The sequence below is a fragment of the Amia ocellicauda genome, chromosome 16 (genome assembly GCF_036373705.1).
Source record: "Amia ocellicauda isolate fAmiCal2 chromosome 16, fAmiCal2.hap1, whole genome shotgun sequence".
NCBI lineage: Eukaryota > Metazoa > Chordata > Actinopteri > Amiiformes > Amiidae > Amia > Amia ocellicauda.
Window position 1 is genome coordinate 29,910,037 of NC_089865.1, and position 24,018 is coordinate 29,934,054.

Sequence of the window (24,018 nt, forward strand, 5' to 3'; positions counted from 1 at the left end):
CAAAGTGTCTTCTGATGACTTCAGAAAGACAACCATGACTTTACAGAGGATCATTTTATTTATGTACTTATTTTGTGATTTGACAGAAAAATAAAGACTGTGAATCAAGCTACAAGGTTATAATTACTTTAATTTGATGATATTATAATGTTGATTCATGCCTAATGGTTTATTTAGTATTGGTTTATTTTATTGTATTTTATTTCAACTGTTAAATGTCTATTTTTATTAGTTTTATTTATTTATTTTAATGTTATTTTGCTGTACATTTGTTGTATGTTTACCAGTATGTAAAGTGCTCTGTGGCTACCCTGCGAAGGGCGCTATACAAATAAACATTGATTGATTGATAGATCATAATTTACAAATTTTCCAATTAAATTAAATGTTGCCTGTTCTTTACTTACAAAATTAATAGAATGTATTCTATGCCAATTAAAACTTTTGGCCAAGTTTGTAGTTTCCAGTTTCATATTATCCAGAATTTGCTTTCTCATAATCAGTGAGCTGTATAGAAAAGTGGGTGGAGATTAAGTAGGGCATAGAATGCCGTCATGTAACTCACACATTTTCACGGTTCCTGTCTGTAATCAGTCACTTGAAATGATGAGGACGCGCTATTGGAAACCTCCCATCATCACCCACAGTATGACCAGTATTTCTACCCACTGCCATTGTCTTATCTTAATGAATTCCTCAGAAACCTGAGGTATCGCTGGTGCTGTAGATACCTCCAGGGATCGTCCTAGGGCCAGTTCCTCTCATTGGGGTGCCACGATATAGGTGTTGTGAAGAAATGTTGGAAAACATTAATGCCATGTTTGTATTGCATTTCATGGCAATCCCAAGCCATGCATTAGTAATTATTAACTCTGAGCTGTAGTAATGCTATTCATGTCCTCATCAGCCTCCTTATCAGACTTCAGGCCACTTCTCATTTACACACCAAACAATACTTTCATGTAGCAGTTGCTGTGTATAAATGTACCTAAATGTATCACTACATGTGTATTATTAATGCATCTTGCAACTAAAGTTAGAATGGCCCCTGCACCCCCATTTACAGACTTATTTGAAATTAATAAGGTCTCTTGGTGTGCCATCTTGGAAATCAAATACGTCACTGAGGTAGGAAAGTTATTGGGAAGTTGTATTGCTGCAGCTTTGAATTTAAAGCAAAAGTAGGGCTAAAAAAGGAGAAGAAAGAGTAAACATATGGACAGATGTTTGACCCAACATACCACCTATAATTTAACCCTTAGTGTAAGAGGGTTTTACACAATGCTAGAGGTCAAAATGTGTGAAAACCGTTGTGGGTTAGATTGTTTTTCTTTTTGAGGCAACTGCACTACCCCACTGCCCACAAAATATCACCTCCCTTCAGGCATACCAGCTGGCAATACGTTAATGTGTAGGCAGGGAGAACATGAAAGATGGAGCCAAAGACAGGAGGCTTCAGTGTAACATATCTGCGGAAAGTGGAATGAGTCTAAAGTACAAACGTTTCTCAAGTTTTGCAAACAGTTTATTGCATGATTTCTCCTGACACTCTGATGCTCTGGCATGGAAAAAATCAGGGATTTATATCTAAGTGTGAGCCTTCAGCAAACCCTAATCATTATTTGCATGCAAGAGTTGTCCAGAGTTGTTTTGAATATCTGTATGCAACACACTAATCAAAATTGCATTGTCTCTTAGGAAGACAGTTTAATACATTCTATTACAAGGGTCTTTGTCAGTGCATGTAATGTCTTAGGCAGTCAGGAAAGGTCTGATTTATAACTGCAGGTCACTCTTCGTGGATATGCATTCAAGAACATTCTTTAATACATAGGTTTACACTAGAGAATTCTTGCAATCTTAAGCAGTACATTTTGATGAGATTAAAGCTTTGCATCAGCCCATAATTATTCTGTAACCACAGTGCCCAAAGCAATAAAAAGTGATGACATTTTTTATGAAATGGTAAATAATGAAATACAGTATAAAGACAATGGAGCAGTTCACAAGCTATTTAAAAATAAGCCTCACATAAAAACCTCCAAATCTGCATTTTCTGTTTTACGTTCCACTGATTAAAATGCATGAATTCCGTATTCATTTCTCATATTTTGCATTTTCCATGTGGTTAAGAGATCGCTCATGAGTGTTCTTTACCCTATGCTTTACTGGCACCAATCACGTTTCCTCCTACTTTAACCACGACTGATGTCAGTGCTGAGTTTTCCAAAACAGTACTGAATATAAATAGTCTACCATTAACTGCCATCAGCATTAACACCATGATTTGCAAAGTTATTACACTGATCAGTGTCTGCCTGGCTGGAGGGCAAGGTGAGTATCTAACATACTTTGCACTATTCCTGAAAAGCGTGTGCAATACATCATTTTTACTGGAGGGGAAAATCAGACATGTCTGTTTCCATGTGTCTCCAAGAAAAATGTTCCTAGAATACCACGTATATAATATAATTTATGGGTGATTTAAATACTTATTTTAGTTTAAATTTCTGATTTCTTTATACTTGAGGTTTTACTTAGTTTTTGCTTTAAACTGAGGTGCTTGTTATGTGTTATCTTAACATCCTGCAGGACTACAACTGTGCTGCTTCAAATGTGGGTTCTGCAATTCCATCTCACTTCAATATGGAGGAAGTTTATCTAAGGGAATCTCAAAAAGTTTGCATATTACAATTTTCCACCAGACTTAAGAATATGGATAATGTACGCTGGCTTTATTTCTTTTGAATAGTTACTACTGTGCAGATTGGAATAGGAATTATTGGCATGAAAATATTGAAATTATACTGGGAATAACCATGGACATTCGCTGAGAGTTTTTTTTTTTGGAGGGGGTGGCAAGAATTTAAACTATTTTACCATAGTACATTCGTAGGTAATGTTTTACTGGGCTTTTAACATACTTTAGGAGTACAGTGGTTCACCCTGCTGTCAGAAATAGGATAATTATTTGTCCTAAGGATGTTGAAGGAAAGCTATTCTCACCTTTCCAAGACTGTAATGAGTTCAAGATGGAAATTTTATTTACTGTATGTTAAATGCAAGAGAAACAATATTTTCCCAGTAAATGTCCAATATAAATGCTTTCAGGAAGATGAAATCCAAATCACATTTATTGCATTGGTTATAGGTGAACAGGTGTACAGCGAAAAGTGATTGGTCCTCACTGCTTTGACCCATTAACTTCACTAATATTGGCGACTGTTGCGGATAGACCGCCGTATTTACAGGAAGCGAAAATGGTGGTTTTGTTTACCAACTTACACTAAGAACAATGATAAAGGGAAGTCAGGTCATTGACTCCCATCGGCCCTCACTTACTTAACCGTGAGACTAGAAAGTGAGAAGATTTCTCACCTCTCACGGCTCTCTCTCTCTCTCTCTCTCTCTCTCTCTCTCTCTCTCTCTCTGTTCTCCAACAGCCTTCAGTGTTTCCCAACCCTATCGGGTGGTAGCCAACAATGGGGTCATCAGGCTGAGGTGCTCCTTCAGCTTCAAAGGGAAAGGCGAAGAGCTCAGGGTCACATTACTTCGGGGGATGGGGGAAGAGTCTATCCTTTGTGCCTCCTCTTTCTACCTTCCCAACTCCACATTCCAGACAAAGGGATCTGTCGTCTGCCAGGGAGAAGCCAGCAGGGATGGTGTAGAACTCACTGTGTCTGGTCTGCTGGGCTCTGACACAGATTTGTACCGCTGCAGTCTGGAAATTATGTACCCGCCACCGTATCGACGGAGGTTCGGAAATGGAACCATTATCTATATTCCTGGTAAGTCCATTTTAAATGATTTCTTCATGGGTATGAAAAATAATGTGTACAGAAATCTGAGCACAATGGACAATATGCAGAAACAGACACAACCATAACCCTAGCTGTGTTGTCAGTGGACATCAGAGTTTTAAGGGAGGACATTAAGGGTTAAGTGAGATATACAAAAAAGAGAGCTGATATTCTCTTTTAATATTTAAGTAACTAATTTTCCTACATTAGTTCATGGCGTGGGCAATTTTCCAAGAGAACGTGAACCACAATCTTGTGTGCTCTTTCACTTTACAAAAAACCCTATTGTTTCAGTGTGTGAGACTTAAAAAAAATGAAACAGAAGATTAAAAAGAAAGCACCATGGAACATTTGTTAGATCTGAGGCTGTCTGTGGTTTAAGAGCGGCTGTTTTCCTGTCCCAAAGGGGTCCCCCCCGTCCCCAAGATCACACACTGCACATGAACGGCCTGCGTCACATTGGAGGGAAATTACTCTGATTGTCAATTATCTTTTAACAGAGTAGGCAGGTGAAAAAATAATATCTATATTTTTAACATTGTCTTTCTGGTATCTTACAGAAAAAACGGAGTGCCCTGCTGCTGTCAGACAAGAAATTGGGAATATCTTATATGTGTTGCCAATATCCATATTAGCATTTACTACCATCATCGTAATTTTCATTTTGACCTATAGGGTGAGTATCAGATCTGTTCAATTTTCACCATTGCATTCTAATGTATAGATTGTGTAGTATTATTTAATCAATGAATCGATCTTAAAAGGCTGTTAAAAGGCATGTTATTTTGCAAAAGTGAAGATTGAACAATGATTTTTTATTGTTTTCTGCTGCAGTTATGATCATGTAGCTATTTAGGGAATAATGTGAAAGAAACATATGTATGTGTAATATATTTCATACATATGTATAGATTAAATAATAATAATGGCAGCAAGTGAACACTAAGCACTCCCTTTCCTCTTATATACTAATAGAAATACCACAACATTCTATGAGGGGCTGCCTGTGAATAGTTGGACTTTCTGAGAGATTGTTTTGTTTATTTGTGCACACTTAGCTAATTGAGACTGATTTCTGTGTAGGCATGAGAGTGTCTGGTGCAGAGATTGAGAGATGGAGACTCCAGGCCAGTCTTGCTTCTCTGCATACTTGTCAGATTTAAATGTCTCTGTAGTTATGAAAGATTATGCATTGAATTGCACTGGGAAAAACCATAATTGGCACATTATTTCCAGTAATGCACTGACAGAAACTTTTTACATATGGTTTATTTGCATAGCTTACAATATCCATGGATATTCCCTTCTGAATAATACATGATGATTTTTGTATTCTTTTTACAGTTATTCAGTCTAAAATACAGAAGAACAGAATATGTGGACATGGCACCTGTGCTCTCCAGGAAAGTGGACTGTCGGTTTGGCTATGAGAATTTTTTGTGAAAAATTTCATTCCGCCTTCATTTTTGGAAGCATTACAATAAATGATTTGTAGATATTCAAATTCATTTTTCCAAGCTGTTAGTTAACATTATATGTTATTTCTTGATTTTATATATTATGGACTTCATTGAGTCACTGTGAGTTGTAACTTTTCATTAAAGTAAGACTGGTTATAATTGAAATACAAGTACGCCAATGTTTCTTATTATTAATAGTTTTTCTTTTTACTTTTGAGAGCTAAAAATTGAATAGAATTACAATGTTAAATATGAATGATTACTAAGCAATTTGTTAAAAAAAATGTCCACTGTACAAAAGAGTTATGTGTTTCTTTGTATGTGATTATACCGGGCAGATCATTTATTACTGTATTCCAAAATTTGGAACTTGTTATTGTATTGTCATGCAACAATGTTCTTAATCCGAACAAAGGATTCTGTGCTCTTCGAATGGGATGAGGTGTTTAATTATGAAGTTGTAATTGATGCAGCACGACAATCTCCTACAGCAACATGCTGCTATCACCCAGCTAGTATGGCCAGTATAGCACATGAACCCACAGTGCTCCTGTGTCTTGTCTTCAGCTTCTCATCAGCAGCAACCAGCCTAGAGTGGAGAATCACTAGAATAACTATTCTACAACTGAAAATAAAAACAGATTCTCTCATTAAAATGTATGGTTTACAAATGAATTACAAATTAAAAAAGTGTACAGCAGTGTGTTGTCCTATACCAGCTAGATGGCACTATTCCACAATCAGCCTCTATACCACACTCACTAGCATGGAAATAGATCCTGGCAGAACTTGTGAGAAAATAAAGAAATAACAATCTAAACTACAGCAGCAATACCTATAGTGATTTAAATTATTGTAAATAAATATCAAGCCCAAAATGAATATCAAATACGGAGTCTGTGTGTTTGAAAATGTAATATTATCAACATACTTTGTATTATAATGTAAATACTGTGAGATAATTAGATTACTTCACACAAGGTGTGTAAAGAGATAATGCTTAATAAAGTGAAAGCAAGTTTAAATGTTTTTGTGTTATATATTTCAATATATTAATGTTTACCAAATTTACACGTCCACACAATGAAAAGTACCATTTTACAGCAGTTACATTTATTATATGACTTACATGTGCTAAGACCTATTATCCAGCACAAGATCTCTGAAAATGTAATATATATGTTTTTCAGCCTGGTGTTTTCTGTATATTTTCTTATATAATATTTGTAATGTATGTTCCTTCATCATGAGGCATAAGAAAATACATAGGAAACACAAAACCTTTATTATTATTATTATTATTATTATTATTATTATTTATTTATTTATTTTAATTTCTTGGCAGACGCCAACAATTATTATTATTAATATTATACATTTCTTAGCAGATGCCCTTATCCAGGGCATATATATCAAAATATAAGAGCTATATTTAAAACAATAAGGCATTTATCAATTACACGACACTGCCTAATTGCATTAACACTTTTCTATAAACGTCATCACCTGATAAAGGGACTATCAGGGACATTTCCACAAAAACAGCACAAAATCTTGAATTTGGCCCTAAGCATGGCTAATTTCAATATGAACCCACACCTTTCCCTTCATTTGCATGAGGAAGTGGGTGTTCCCATAGGGAAAAATTAATAAAACAAAAAATCTTTCACTGTGGAAACAGAAAGGTGATGAAAGTGATTCTTTATTTGGCTTAAAATAAAGTAAAAAGGTCTTATTTAAAAATAGAACACAAATGGAAAGTAACCAAAATATACTGTAGTGCAATGACTTTTGTTAATTTAATTATTGTACTTATAATATTTCTTACCTGATGCCTGAAACCAGTAAATCACATTCTTTAAACACACAATTGCCCACTTACACATCTGGGATTTTACTAAAGCAATCCAGGTACAGTAGCTTGCTGAAGGGTACAACAGCAGTGTTCCCCACCTGGGATTGAACCCATGACCCTATGCTCCAGATTCCTAACCGCTACTCCACACTGCTCCCTAGTTGTAGTGCAATGTAGGCATAGCATATTTAAATTCACCTATAATTTCCAAATATATAAATTCCCAGATGCCAAATTGAGTGAAGCATGATGTTCATAATTAAGTCCATAGCTGCAACTGTGAGCAAGGTTATTAAAAGTGGTAGACATAGACAAATCTATTTATGGGTATCTCTCCTGAGAATCTGATCCACATTCTTCAGTATGAGCCCCCACGTCGCACCTGGCCTCATGGACCCCAAAATTCGAACAGCATTTATCCGTCAAGCAGACGTGGGTGCTCACCCCAACTCATTTGGATTCAGGCGATGTGAAGACATGAGTAATTTATAAAAATGGCTTTCAATCATGAGCTTCATTTAGTTTAAGGAGAGCTAAATATTGTAATTCAAATATCCAAAAAGCTTCACTTCTTAACATTTTTTCAAATCACTCACATATCAGAATATATCTATATGATGTAATAGAGGGCTTAGCTTATTTGAAATTAACTGCTAGTAGACTATCTTGACTTTCCAAGAAGCTGAAAATGTTAAGCAATTCATGCCTTAAGCATATGCTTACCCAACATAAGCATATAAACAGCCCTGGATGTAGGACATGATATGAAGCCATATATTTTGTATTTCTAACTAGGCATACAGAGATACATGAATGTATATACTTTGGCCTTACATTTGCTGGAATTATTTTTTTCAACAGTTAATCCAGATATTCAATGTGGTTTAAAGGTATTTTAATCATCAACAATCTCATCTATCAAATTTTCACCATTACAACCAACTCCTCTATGAGGAAACCAATGAAGGTGACCCATTTAAATAGCCGAGAGATGAGAGATTTGATTGTTCATTTAAATAGCTGCCTCGGCAGCAATAAGCAGAGCATCAGGTGTATCCAGTTATGTCTCAATTAATTTATAAAAGAGTTAATATACGACAGAATGATATCCATCAGTCTCTACATTTAATATAATTACCTTGCATTTTATCACCACTATATCACCATGTAAATTTGTGTTGTGCATTCAGTTTCAGCAACACAGTATATTTCTTTATTAAGTTTTTGTATATGAATGTTGTATTAGCAATCCTTATGAGAATAATATGCAATAATAGAGTCAGAACAGTGACAGATGACTTCTATTGTTATGACTAAGTTGTTTTCCTTTTAACCTGTTCCTTTCCATTCTGTTTCAACCTTTAAACGTTCTGGATCTGCAACCATCCCCTTTAAGTATGCCAGAGCAAACTTGCAAAATAGCGAATTCACAGCAGACACAAATTCTGCTTCTTATTCTTTTATGTGGCTGATATATCGCTAGAGCAACAACTATTGAATCCTGCATTGAGTTGGTAAGTGTTTCAATGGTTTGTTCCTGATAACCACAGACACAATCTGGTGAAGTTCAAAGCCAGGGACTTTCTGTGTCGGGTCTTCCACAGTGTGTTTTTTTTTTGTGAATTTCATCGGCACCCATTCAGTTTTTCAAGCAATCAATGTTAAAATGACTTTGCTTGAAAGTCTGCATCCAGAGAGGCTTTTGTGAAGGGTGGTATTTTTGCAGCAGTTGGACAGAGTTGTTCAATTGGTCATCAACAAGTCAGATATGAGGCCCATGTTTAAGATACTTCATTGATATTATTATATATTTATTGGTATCTTATCATATTACCCTAATATAATATTCTTTTAACATACAATTGCCCATTTATACAGCTGTGTTTTTACTGGAGCAATCTAAGGAGTGTAACTTGCTTAACAGTACAACAGCAGAGTCCCACACCTGGGATTGAACCCATGACCCTCTGCTCCAGAGTCCAAACCACTACTCCAGACTGACGCAGATGCTCCCTAGATTGTTTTGACCAGTTTGTGGATGAGATTGAGTCTAGACTCTAGAACTACCATTTTTAGGTTGTCCTTGAAGGTTAGCATTCGGTCAAGCGTCACTCCAATGGGTTGGGGTCATGTTTCTGTTTGTAATCACAGAAGTTCACATTCAAGGTATGCTTTGCACTCCCGTTGTCAAGATGGATATCCATGACCTGCTGCCTGTTTATCAAAGCAGGAAGGGCGATGTGCAGTTTATTAGATGAAATACAATTCAACAAAATTGAATCACACATAGATGTTGGGGGGGAAGGCATATAAGCAATAAATGTGCAGCCCTTACTATAGCATTATGTAGTAAATAACAATATACATTTCCCAGATACCATCTGCATTCAAGGTGAACTTTAACAATCACAAATTTTAATTATTTGATATGGTACAATTACAAATTGATTAACGTCAACATAATGATTTCCAAATTATTAACCATTGTTCTAAAAGTGTAAGAGGACATTTCTAAATCTTGATAACTGCCTTAGTTTGCTGGCCTCATATCAAAACATTTTGTATTGTCTCCAGTCCAAACGTGGCATGCAGGTTCAACCTCTTTAAATACAACACATTGTTTTTTACCTTTCTGAAGGCTTTCGTGCTTGGTGATCGAGAATCCGGCCTTGCAGGTTTCATAGGTCTCTTTAAAGGTACAGGGAGCAGCAATTATCTATTGGTAGTGGGATTATTTAGAAGTAGATCACACTTTTATGCACTTCTATGTTATGTATAATAAGAGATGGAGACAGGAGGTTTTTTTTTTGGTGAGGATGGAGGGAAAGCATGGTACTGCTCATTGAGTATGACGTAACATGAGGAGAGCTCAGATAAGGAACTTCAATGATGATTCTCCAGACTATGACTTTTTCATTTATTTATTAAGCATTATTATTATAAAGCATACAATCATGATTGAAGAAATACTGCTTTTGTGAATATATATTATGACACCGTGGAGGGTTGGACACGATGCCTGGGCTCTTAGGTGGGCTTAGGAAACACTGGGAAAATAAGTGTGCGGTGTGTGGGTGCCCAAAACCAAAACAGACCAACAAAACACTAGTTCCTTCTTGAGCCTAATCTAAACACATAAATGTGTGCCTCTCTAAACATATAACAAATAATAAATACGAGCACAACACAATCCAGTCCATAATCTAAATCTGTGTCAAGTTTATAAGCCATGTTCATTACCGTTATCACAAATCAATTCCTCTTCTCTGTCTGTCTGTCTGTCTGTCTCTCTTTCTTTCTTTCTCTTTCTCACACACACACACACACTCTGACTGTCAAGCTCTCCACACCACAAGCTGCCAGAACAGCTTCAATGCTCTTGGCACAGATTCTATGAGTCTCTGGACTCTACTGGAGGGATGAACACCATTCTTCCAAAAGATATTCCCTCATTTGGTGTTTTGATGATGGTGGTGGAGAGTTCTGTCTAACATGTCGGTCCAAAATCTCCCATAGGTGTTCAATTGGGCTGAGATCTGGTGACTGCGAAGGCCATAGCATATGATTCACATCATTTTCATATTCATCAAACCATTCGGTGACCCTCGTGCCCTGTGGATGGGTGCATTGTCATCCTGGAAGAGATCACTCCCATCCGGATAGAAAAGTTTCACCATAGGATAAAGGTGATCACTCAGAATTACTTTGTCATGATTTGCAGTGACCCTTCCCTCTAAGGGGACAAGTGGACCCAAACCATGCCAGGAAAATGTCCCCCACAGCATAACAGAGACTTCGGACCCCCTCACTGTAGGAGTCGAGCAGTCAGGCCTGTACTGTCCTCTTGTTGTTGCCACACATGCACTCGCCCACTTGTCTAGAATATGGGAAAGGATGACTCATCTGACCAGATCTCTGTAGACCAATGCCTATGGTTTTTGCAGCACTGAACTCTCAAATGTGCATTTGTCTTTGTAATGAGGGGTTTATGCACTGCCATCTTGATCCAAAATCATCACATGCATCACATGCACCCGCCCACGTCTTTGTGACTGGAGCTCCTGCCATTCGTGCCCCAATAATGACGTCTCTTTCAAAGTCACTTAGATCCTTTCCTCTTGCCATCTTGATCCAAAGTTGAGGTAAACTGGGCCTGTTCAGCATTTGTATACATGCCACAGAGCATGATAGGATGTTAATTGCTTAATTGTATCATGCAGTACACCTGTTTGGAGGCATCTGCATTCATTATGTTCCTCCACTCATTTATTCAGGTTTTTCCTTTATTTTGTCACCTGTTTGTATATATATGTAGCATAAGGTACACTAAAAAATTTCAGTTCAAGGAAGTGAATTTAAGTATCACCTTATCAAGAATCCTAGAATCTTGTAGAACTCAATTTCTGCAATAATTGGACGCAGACACCAATTCCAAATATATAAATTCTCAAATTTATTAAAAACAAAGATAAAATGTAGCACCACACTAGTTATACAAAAGGGAAAAAACTAATTAAAATTCACTCAAGATCACAAATCAAAGACAGATCACTTCCGTGACCAAATCAAAGACCATGGAATTGCATATGATAACACACAAAATGTTACACAAAATTACAAACACATTGACTACAATACTGGTTAGTAAGACGATGGTGAGTCTCTCATTAGTATTGTTAGTCGGACATTAAATAACTAATGCAGGTTAGTATTTAAGTCAAATAACTTCTCGTTATACATATCAGTCTCATTTACGTTTGGGTGCCGAGAAAGATCCTATCATTTCTTGTTACCACAATTCTCCCTAATTGATTAGTCTTCAATGATTAAGGATAGGCAGGGCCACCTATAATCTAGTGTCTATTAACATGTGTCAATTTCAGACTAAACAGTTAAACAGGAATGAGAAGATATTTCTCTGCGTTGACAGATTTTATTTCTAAAATTGTCAAACAAAACAGTTTAATGCAGCACACATTTATATTTAAGCAAAATTAAATTATATTACACATTCTAGAGTTATGAATCACAGAATAACATTTCTAATTGATTTCTCAAATGTCATGAATAATATACTCCAAACTGTTAAACTTATGTGAACTTCGTCGCAGAGAGGCCTCTCTGTCTTCGGGCTCAGATAACAGCACACGGCACGAGGTCCGTGTGGTTTGGAACAAAGGCAGTCCGGTTCGGCTTTGTCCAAGAACTTCCACTCAGTCGATGCACCTGGAAGTTGGGGTTTCATGAAAGTAGAATCTTTTCCAAACAGATTTTCCACTGGTTTGGAGGCTCCAAGGTTGTGCACAAAATCTTCTTTGTAAGCAGGTTTCCACCGTAGTTACTTGAAGACAAAGTCTTTGAGGAAAGCAGGGCCCTGTTCGTTCCAAGGGTCAAGTTTCTTAAGACTCATTAGCTATTTAAATGACTGAACACTTTCGTATTCAGTTGACTTTTGTCCAGCTGTAAAACTCCACTGATCAGGTGGGTACAGGCGGGCAGCACAGTTTCTAAAGTTCTTTAACTGAATAAAGTTCTTTAAAGAATTCTTCGTACGACTCAATCTCAAAGTTGAGCTGTGGCAGCGAGTTACCAGTTCAGGTGAGAGAGAGAGAAAAAGTTGCTGTGCGCTAGCTTTTATGCCCGTTAGATCAATAGACGATTGATTATTGAGTTTGTGAGATTGGATTTCGGTTTCAGCCCCCAGTGTCCTATTGGAGGGGGGCTTGATTTATGACTGTTCCATGCCATCTTTTGGAAATGCGGGTTGGCCTGGGTTCGTAGCTCTGTGTCGGGATTTCGGCTCTCGTCCACTTCAAAGAGTTTTATGACCTCCACTCCATATTCCCCAGACATTTTCACAGCAGGGATTCCAAGCCATTTGGCCCATTCTCAGTGCCATCCTCCCGAGACTGCCACTTTGATATAGAACAGTTCACATGCCGAAAAATGCAGGAAATCTGATAACTTTGGGGGAGAGGTCTTCTTCAGATCAGAGCTTCAGTTCAGAGTTAGAATGCTCTATCAAAATACACCCCCACTTAACGCTACATATGTATATATATATATATATATATTACAATATACTGTCACCTCTTTAACAACAGGTGAGATAGTAATTGAAAACAAAGAACATTATCAGTAGAATGAATTAGTTAAAAACCAAAAAGGGAAGCTGGCACAATAACCACCGCTCATCTCACACTTTCTGCATTCTCCATCCTGCTGCACCACTTGCTGACCTACTTTTAGTTATTATTATCATTTGAAATACATAAGAAAGACACACCCTAATGTTCTGTGTAAAAGGTCCTAATTCAATAAGCAAATATGAAACACTATCACTTCTGTCTGGGTTTCTTAGCCCAATATATTTTAACACGAGCCTGACACTGCACATGATTCATGCTTTGGCCTGTTTGTGAGCACCACAGCAACGATTAAAAGCAAAAACATACACAGGAGAACTGTGGTTGTACTAGAGACAAAATGGCTAATAAAGTAGAATCTAGTTCATGCTCCCATTATCATTATTATTCAGCTTGTATCTACCTTTTACACGGTACCTCCCCCCTCCCTTTGAAATTCATGACAGAAAGGTTTTTGAACAGTGCAGTATTAATGACTACCAAGGTCCTTCGTATGATCTGGTACATTTCAGAGAATTTGTTCCAAAATACAGGAAGTGTGGTGTACCAAAGACTTTTTGACACGATTGACACCGAGTGAATCACTAATCTCCCCAATGACATAAAGCTCTTGACGTCTTTCTGCAGTGCTATTGTGGGAGTCAATGTTATTTTATTTTTTATATATATATATATATATATATATATATATATATATATATAATGCTTTTACAAGTCTAAAAAGAAGCTGTTGGGGAGAAAAAAAATACAGCATAATTGATATATATATTGTGACATGGTCTGCAACAGGAGATTTGTGAGGCTGCCTGTGCTATCACCTGGCGCTCACCTCCCACCTTCATCTGTGTGTAACAGCCATGACCCAACTCAACACACACACCTGCAGACACTACATAAGTCCTACATAAGGGAGGCAGCGGGGGTAGTTCTTTGCACAATACCGTCAGGGAGGTGTAGGAGGGTGAAAGTTTTTATTAGAAGTGTTTATTAAAGAGAGAAATATAAAAGACCTTTATTAGGATTTAAACCGATGATGAACTGACACAAGACCCCTTTTTTTCATACCGACATAACGAGAATGAACTTTGGCTTTACTGATTGGCTCGGATTTGTCCTCGGGATCTCCGGGACCAAACTGTCCTAAATTGTGACAGTTGCTGCTAAGTTGGTTCAGAACTATAGTATTTAACACCTATGGACTAAGAACTGAACAATTTATTTAAGAGATTTTCCCTCAAGTTTTCTTAATTTGAGTTTCAGAATTTCAGAGGCCCCCCCTTGGAGAACCCCCCCCAATAATACTGTACAATCAGCTGATAGTGCCGCTCTGCGCTCATGCACAATCTCATACAATACCAACACAATCATCAATCATGTAATTCGAATAGGCAGTGTACAGCGTTACCGCTCACATCACAGTAGCTATGGCATGCAAAATAGTATGGTAGTCAGCACTACCACTAGCTCTCATTACCGACCGCATCGTTTCGAATTAAATCAACGCTAGTTGTACTCGATGGAACCACGTTATCAGGCAGCGCAGCATGATGTGACAAAATATGGTGCTACACTAATTGTGTGGCCTACAGTAGGCAAGTATTTGGCGCTACTCTCAAGCCTCCTTAACATTACAAAGTATAGAAACACATTTGACTTACCACTGCTAGATTTTATGCTTTCTTGCCTTGAGAAACTTGAGAATTCCATAATAATATCTGTGTCCAGTTGGTGAAGCAGGTCATGTTCAATTGACATGAGACTTAAATGATTGAGTCTCTGTTGCCCCATAGTGGACCTAAGCCGGTACTTAAACAGTGCCAACTTTGAAAACGACTGCTCATCCCCCGCGTTTGTGACAGGTAAGGTGAGGAAAATCCTCAGTGCAATGTCCACATTTGGAAATACAAATTGTAGCTGTTTTTTCTGCAGCATTTGGAGCAAGTTCCTTGGCGATGTGTCACTTGTGTTCTTTGAGAAATGAATGAACTGTATCAATTCATCAACAAAGTCCTCCTGTAGATCATTGTGATACCTCACTAATTTGCGGGCAGCCGTGCCTACTTCATCGTTAGACAGAGACATTAGATTTGTCAAAAAGCTGAAGTGGGCGCATGTTTCTTTGTATGCGTCGTGCCTGCGTTTTAACTCAGTGTTCAATTTGTCAATCATTGCATAAAACACCTCAACACGAAATTTGTCTCTTCCTGACAAAATGTGGTCCGGCTCCACTGACACATCTGATTGACGTTTTCTCTTAATATGTCGACTCTTCTCGTCCCTTGAACTCTTGTGACAAGCTATCTGACATGTCCTTTGCTTTTTCCTCAAAACTGCATACGCAGGTCCTCAACAAAATCAATGAGGGAGCTTACTAAGTTCACTGCTGTTACCAGGTCTAGATCTACAGCTCGGAGGGCAACGCTGGTGGACTGAAAGCATTGAAGTACTGTATTCCAAAATATGCATAGAAAGGCCATTTCTAGCTTTGTCATTTTATTGAAAAGGGATTGCACATCAGCGCGTGTGCTAGATTTCTGTGTTGTATCATTTAAAAGGTTTTTCAAGGACTCCTGAATATTTGCATAATTCAGAAAAAGGGCTTTGGTGACCTGTGCATGAGGTGACCATCGTATGTCAGACAGGTCTTTAAGTGTCTCTACATGCTTGTTTTTGTTTGGGTCAAGTCCATCTTTGATCAATTTCCAGCGGCGTGGTGACGCAGAGCAGAAGTTGAAGAGTGACTGAATAATGTGGAAAAAATAGTTTGAAATAATAGTTTGCCTAATCCACGCTGCTCATTCCCACTAAATTAAGAGAGTGAGCTGCACAGGGAACCCAGTCTGCTAGAGGATTCACCTCTTGTATGCTTGATCTCAATCCCTATATGTTACGGACATGTTACTGGCATTGTCAAAACACTGTCCTCTACAGTTCTGAGGATCAAGACATTGACCCTCACCTACCGCTGTCTCAACCACACTGCACCAAGTTACCTTCAGACACTCGTCTCTCCATACATCCCATCCCGACCACTGCGCTCCTCCAGTGCCAGAAGGCTAACTCTACCTCCTCTCCACTCTCCTTCCTCCAGAGCCGCTCCTTCTCATCCCTGGCCCCTAAATGGTGGAACTACCTGCCCACCGAAGTCAAAACAGCAGAGTCCTTGACCTCGTTCTGGCGCTTACTCAAGACACATCTTTACAAACAGTACTTATAATATTAGGCCTTTTAATCCCCGTTAGATACAGTGAGGGAAAAAAGTATTTGATCCCCTGCTGATTTTGTACGTTTGCCCACTGACAAAGAAATGATCAGTCTATAATTTTAATGGTAGGTGTATTTTAACATTGAGAGACAGAATAACAACAAAAAAATCCAGAAAAATGCATTTCAAAAAAGTTATAAATTGATTTGCATGTTAATGAGGGAAATAAGTATTTGACCCCTTTGACTTAGTACTTGGTGGCAAAACCCTTGTTGGCAATCACAGAGGTCAGACGTCAGCACTTCACAATAGTTTTATTATGCCTCTTGCACTTTTGATTGTTTTCCTCCTTGCTCCCTTTCCCGTAGCCCTTGACTGTGACTCTACATCTTGACAGCACTTAGCTTTTACCGTCCAGGATGTAGGACCTCACTTACTGTACTTGCCTGTGTAAATTGGAAGTTGTAAAATGTATTATGTTGTAAGTTGCCCTGGATAAGGGCGTCTGCCAAGAAATAAAAATAATAATAATTATTATTATATTTTGAATTGCTATGATTTATGTAAATTGAATATGTAATGATTGATGCCTTTACCGAACTGTATTTTTGCACTTTGTTTTGCACTTATGTTGTAAGTCACCCTGGATAAGGGCGTCTGCCAAGAAATAATAATTAAAAAAAATATTATAATAATCAATGTTCATGCTCTCTAAAACGTTTGTTACTGAATGAAAAAGTGATTCATCTGTGTGGCTAAGGATTGGTAGAAATTTCAGGAAACGTTCGTAAATCTGGCCCTCCTGTGACACGTAGCTAATAACAAACATCAACTGGTCAATGTGTGAAACGTCGGGAGTAGAATCTACTACAATGGAAAAATACTTTGCCTTTTGCACCTGAAGTATTATTTCAGCTAGTACCCTCTGTACCATTAAAGCAATGAATTCCTTGCAGATAGTGGATGATAAATATGAGGGAGTCCCCCTTCCCTTATTCCCATACTTCCTTGTGTGTTCAGCGAGAAAAGGATCGAACTGACTAAGTAATTCCAAAATGCCAAGATAATTACCATTATGGGGTAACCAAAGAGTTTATTGTCTCCTCTAAAGGAGAGACCGCCTGAGTACCTCACTCCAGTATACCTGTTCCTCTTGACACTGTGATTTAAGCGCAGCATCTACCATTGATCTGAGTATGTGCAATCCATGTTAGCATTGCATTTCAATGGGAGCTACTAGCCTCATGCTCCTCTACAGGTGCGTTTGCATGTTTCCTGTCACTGAACCCCGAATTGATAAATGCTGATGAACAAATGCTGAATGAATACACATTGCCGGTGGAGGGTGAGTAAAGGAGCCACTCTCTGGGCACGCACTCCCTGTTTTTGAGAGGCATCTGCGTTGAGTTTTGTAAATTCTCTCTGAGGCAGAAAAATCACTGTCTTTATTCTGGCAAATAAGGGGGCCCTTGCTCACCCAGTGTGATCTCACCTCTTCAGTTAGAGAACTAGCAATAGCATTATCTGTTTTGTAAGTTTCTCCCGCCTTAAGTTGGCAGTTCAGTGGCTCGCTCTCATTTTGCTCATCTGCTGCTGTGGCTGTACACTCAGCACTAACTGACTCACCGCTCTCAGCTTGCTCCTCTCATGTGGCTCTTCCTCACTTTCATTCTTCTGACACTGACTTTTAAAGAATGTAGTTAGTTTTGGTGTACTATTTATAACCGCCTCGGTTTTAGCTAGTTTGAGTTTAAAGTTTTTTTTTTTTTTCGGACCGCTCTCGTATTTCCGTGACATGTTTGCCGCTAGCTACACAGCTTAGTTTATTTTAGTTGAATGCCAGTGGGTATAGCTAGCATAAGATTGTTTTATTGCATCAAATAACTACGGCATGCCAACGTGTTAGTCAACCGTTATCAGCTTGACTTTACAGGGATGGCGGGGCCCCCCTAGGAGGTCGGGGCCCTGGGCTTCAGCTCATATAGCCTATTGGCTTAACACAGCCCTGGCATCAGATAGTGTGTTTTGCAAAGATACATTATATACCAACACACGTGTTACAGAAAAGGACTAGGGCTTGATTATTGTTTAATTATTTTATTATTGATGACCTTATTTACAATGGGGTGTATTATAATTATTATTATGTTTAGTTTTTCTTGTTTAGTTTTTAATATCCTATATGTTTTGTTGTGTTGAATATCTTTTTTCTTTATTGTGTGTGGGTTTAGGATATAATTGTGTAATGATGTGTTTGTTTTGTCTAATTGAGTCCTGATTTCCCCCTGAGCCCACCTGTTGCTGATAGGGGCCTTACTAGGCAACAGGTTTCCCCAATCCCATGCTGTGCCTGTTACTCTTCTCCTTTATTTGGATATGCAGATTTAAAAGCAGGGCATTTACTGAAAAAATGGGAGAGACTAGGCAGAGCTGGAGATAGTGATGGGGGTCCAGGATGCTGTTTATAAACTGAAGAGAAAGAGAAAAGGTAATGATGGACACCACCTACGAACAAAAGTAACCTTTTCTTGTTCAGAAAGTGAAGTGAAGTTTTTATAATGCAGTGCTTACAATCCTTCTGACAAAGCTAATTAATTATTTATTGATGTATTTTGATGTATGTATTTATACTAGTTCATGTTCCTGGACATATTGTCTCAAAAGAATTTATAAATTAGGAAAGAAAACATTATAATGTTTTTTTATATACACAACTGGTCAAAAGTTTTAGAACACCAGTTTTTATTGAAATGCATGCGGTTTAATTCTCCATGTACTCTGAAATTACTTGGTCTGAGTAGGAACACAAAATCTCAAAATATTGAACAAGACAGTCTACTGATCAAAACAAGACCATCCACTTGTTGGTAGAAGCAACATACCTGTAGAGAGCGCAAAATATCAAGATGGAAAACTTTTTACAGTGTACTAATACACAACATAATTGGATCTGAATTTCTCCTCCCTCCCCTGATAGAATATATATACTGGATTAATCATTGGGTGGTTCTGAACAAAAGAAACTTACAAAGAAATCTGATCCAAACTGTGAGATCTGAGAGAACATGAATAAATGAGTGGAGGAACATAACAAATGCAGATGCCTTCAAACAGGTCTCACTGACTGGTGTGATGATTATGAAAATGATGTGAATCATATGCTATGGCCTTTGCAGTCATCAGATCTCAACCCAATTGAACACCTACAGTGGGGGAAAAAAGTATTTGATCCCCTGCTGATTTTGTACGTTTGCCCACTGGCAAAGAAATGATCAGTCTATAATTTTAATGGTAGGTGTATTTTAACAGTGAGAGACAGAATAACGACAAAAAAATCCAGAAAAACGCATTTCAAAAAAGTTATAAATTGATTTGCATGTTAATGAGGGAAATAAGTATTTGACCCCTTCGACTTAGTACTTGTTGGCAAAACCCTTGTTGGCAATCACAGAGGTCAGATGTTTCTTGTAGTTGGCCACCAGGTTTGCACACATCTCAGGAGGGATTTTGTCCCACTCCTCTTTGCAGATCCTCTCCAAGTCATTAAGGTTTCGAGGCTGACGTTTGGCAACTCGAACCTTCAGCTTCCTCCACAGATTTACTATGGGATTTAGGTCTGGAGACTGGCTAGGCCACTCCAGGACCTTAATGTGCTTCTTCTTGAGCCACTCCTTTGTTGCCTTGGCTGTGTGTTTTGGGTCATTGTCATGCTGGAATACCCATCCACGACCCATTTTCAATGCCCTGGCTGAGGGAAGGAGGTTCTTACCCAAGATTTGACGGTACATGGCCCCGTCCATCGTCCCTTTGATGCGGTGCAGTAGTCCTGTCCCCTTAGCAGAAAAACACCCCCAAAGCACAATGTTTCCACTTCCATGTTTGACGGTGGGGATGGTGTTCTTGGGGTCATTCCTCCTCCTCCAAACACGGCGAGTTGAGTTGATGCCAAAGAGCTCGATTTTGGTCTCATCTGACCACAACACTTTCACCCAGTTCTCCTCTGAATCATTCAGATGTTTATTGGCAAACTTCAGACGGGCCTGTACATGTGCTTTCTTGAGCAGGGGGACCTTGCGGGCGCTGCAGGATTTCAGTCCTTCACGGCGTAGTGTGTTACCAATTGTTTTCTTGGGGACTATGGTCCCAGCTGCCTTGAGATCATTAGCAAGATCCTCCCATGTAGTTCTGGGCTGATTCCTCACCATTCTCATGATCATTGAAACTCCACGAGGTGAGATCTTGCATGGAGCCCCAGACCGAGGGAGACTGACAGTTATTTTGTGTTTCTTCCATTTGTGAATAATCGCACCAACTGTTGTCACCTTCTAACCAAGCTGCTTGGCGATGGTCTTGTAGCCCATTCCAGCCTTGTGTAGGTCTACAATCTTGTCCCTGACATCCTTGGACAGCTCTTTGGTTTTGGCCATGGTGGAGAGTTTGGAATCTGATTGATTGATTGCTTCTGTGGACAGGTGTCGTTTATACAGGTAACGAGCTGAGATTAGGAGCACTCCCTTTAAGAGAGTGCTCCTAATCTCAGCTCGTTACCTGTATAAAAGACACCTGGGAGCCAGAAATCTTGCTGATTGATAGGGGATCAAATACTTATTTCCCTCATTAACATGCAAATAAATGTATAACTTTTTTTGAAATGCGTTTTTTTCTGGATTTTTTTGACTGATCATTTCTTTGTCAGTGGGCAAACGTACAAAATCAGCAGGGGATCAAATACTTTTTCCTCACTGTATGGGAGATTTTGGACCAACGTGTTAGACCGCACTCTCCATCACCATCAAAACACCCAATGAGGTAATGTCATTTGGAAGACTGGTGTACCATCCCTCCAGTAGAGTTTCAGTGACTCGTAGAATCTATGCCAAGGTGCATTGAAGTGGCTCGTGGTGTCCAACACCTTATTGTGACACTTTATGTTGTTTTTTCCTTGAATTTGTCACCTGTATGTGTTCTATGGCTCTACAATATCTTAATGCACTCATGATTACAAATACTCAAGTAGAGAACAAATAGTGGGGGAGTCGAATTGTCGCTGGGACGAATTGACGTGCTCCCATAGTGGAGTAGTGTGTGCGAAGAGAGGAAGAGAACACAGGACAAGCAGCTGAGCTCTGGATGAGCTGGAGAGGGCAGGTAGCAGATGCAGGCAGGCCAGCCAGGAGGAAGTTGCTGTAGTCCAGGCAGGAGAGGACCAGTCACTGGACGAGCAGCTGAGTCAAGTAGTTGGTGAGGAAGGGTCGGATTCAGTGTATGTTGCTCAAGAAGAGTGGAGTGGAGATGTGCTGGAGTAGGACAGAGCGGGGTCAAGGGTCACTCCAAGATGGGGGAGAGTATGATAGATCCTGGTAGAATTGAAATGGAGAGATCAGAAAAATGTGAAGAAGATGAGGGAAAGAAAAGTTTTGAAAAGGAGATGATTGGGGTTTTTTAATTGTTACACCAAGCTGCATGTGTTTAATATGAGTAGCCGTTTAAGAATTATTTAAAACCTTTGGTACACAACCACATATGAAACCCTTACACATGCATCCATAATATTGCATACCCTCATACATGTGAAATGCTAAAACACGTTTCACACTTGTCTTACATTGCACACTTGCATACTTGAAAAAGAGATTTCCTATGTAGATGCGTGATGCAGTTTCAGTATAACCAGATGTCATCCTTCCAGGCGTCGTGCTTTGATTGCAATTCTGACTAAAACCATGCTGTTATGAATGCTTTTCTTTTATCTTCTACTCCAGTCACTGCTGAGGGTTAGAGGTAATAGAAAATACATAATTCAGTCATTTAATAGTGTACTAGATTGTAGTAAGGGAATGCAAAGAGAAACAATGTTCTTACTCTGTACTGAGAGCTGGATGACTACACTCGGATGGTGAACACATTTCTAAGTATGCTTGGTTCCGTTGATTAACCTAGATATATAGATCACATTATCTAGTCAGTCTACAGATGTCTCCGTAATTTGATACACCACTAGGACACGAGACGGGTGTCTTCTGCTCAAACTACACTCATTCTTCCACTAGTACGAAGCAATTGGACAGTTCGCCCTCAGTATGACATTTCTGCATTTGGGGATGAAAAAACATGATTGCTAAACCGACCGCCTCGGTATCTACTCGATCCCAGCTAAGGTCACCCATGACTACCTCATCACTTCGGGTTATACTGAAATTGTCTTGCACATCTGTATATGAAAACTCTTGCACATACCACTATGAAAAATCTCTTACTCATCCATATAAGAATTTCTCAAATACACTTTAGAATGCGAGAGTGCTATGTTATACATGTGTGTGAAGGTTTCAGATGTGTTTATGAGCATTTCAAAAATCTACGGATTAAAAAACAGGCTCTAACTATCTATAGAATCTTATCTCTTATATACTTCCTCGAGTCTGTACTCCACTTCCCTTCCTCCAGAGCCCACTCATTTTCCACCCTTGCCCCTAAGTGGTGGAACGACAAGGTGAGGACCTCACAGTCCCTGCCCACTTTAAGTCAAGACATACATGTTCACACTGTACCTATAATACAGCAGTTTAATCTCCTGGGCTGTTCAGCACCTGCTCTTATGTACCTTCTTATTATTAAACTATGCTTCCTTATGGTCCAGATTACTTACATTTTGTCAGCATTTTCTATTAAATAACTGTAACATCTCCTATTCTTCCCCCAAGTTTGTACCTGTTAATTGTACTATGTACTAATGAATAATCACAATTCTTTTTACTGATACATACTTCAATTGTAAATTTAAAAGTTTGCATAATTACTGCATTTGCTCTTCGAAAAAAGCTTTTAGCATGCTGTAAGCTTGAAATATATATTCTCTTAATACCTTGACCCCATTACATATCTTAATAAAAAAAAAAGTCCCATCAGCTATGTTTGTCTATCATTTTGCTGACTTTACTTTTTCTTTCAACAGCACTTCCTTAAAATCTCACCTAGAGCATTTTATAAACCTTTAATGGTCTGTGACTATTTTTTATTTTTGCAGACATACTATTGATTATGCGTGTTAGAAGACCCAACGAAACAGTGTCCTATTTTAAAACTTACTTTTAACCACTCTTATTGCAGGTTATTCAAACAGACTAAAGTTTGGTAGCTACCATTTCACATTCCTGTACATTATTTTAGTACTTTGTACAGCTTTTAATGCAGCACAAAACTGTTGCTTTCTGTTGCAACTCTTGCACGCCCTTGGCTTTTTGAGGGGGTGGTGAATGATGGTGGAAATTACTGTGCCATTAGTATCTCTGCTCCAGCAGAATTATCTCAAAGGTTACTAGTAGCATTTTGTTCTGTAGGTACTCCCCAACATTTTGACAATCTTTCACTTGTTTTCTTCTTGACTTCTGCTATCTCTTGGAGCTTCAAAATGTCAAACTTATGCTTTTACAAAGTGCCAGAGATGACAAATTAAAACACAACAAGGGATGAATGGTTTACTAATTTTGTTCACCCACTTTTTAAAATGCTATCTTGTATTTCTGATTTAGTGAACCCATTGCAAAAATGA

General features: G+C 38.5%; 1 protein-coding gene across 1 annotated transcript; it reads left to right on the plus strand.

Annotated features, from left to right (window-relative positions):
- The first annotated feature begins 2,282 nt into the window (after nucleotides 1–2,282).
- LOC136711331 (cytotoxic T-lymphocyte protein 4) lies at nucleotides 2,283–6,268 on the plus strand. The gene is made up of 4 exons (XM_066687494.1): nucleotides 2,283–2,334; nucleotides 3,444–3,788; nucleotides 4,361–4,476; nucleotides 5,145–6,268. Exons 1-4 carry the CDS (start codon nucleotides 2,283–2,285, stop codon nucleotides 5,241–5,243), a joined length of 612 nt encoding a protein of 203 aa, XP_066543591.1. The 3' UTR covers nucleotides 5,244–6,268.
- The last annotated feature ends 17,750 nt before the right edge of the window (nucleotides 6,269–24,018 follow it).

Coding starts and splice junctions, on each gene's coding strand:
- LOC136711331 (XM_066687494.1), top strand. CDS start 2,283: ATGATTTGCAAAGTTATTACACTGATCAGTGTCTGCCTGGCTGGAGGG. Junction 2,335..3,443: donor CTGCCTGGCTGGAGGGCAAG/GTGAGTATCTAA, acceptor GTTCTCCAACAG/CCTTCAGTGTTTCCCAACCC. Junction 3,789..4,360: donor AACCATTATCTATATTCCTG/GTAAGTCCATTT, acceptor GGTATCTTACAG/AAAAAACGGAGTGCCCTGCT.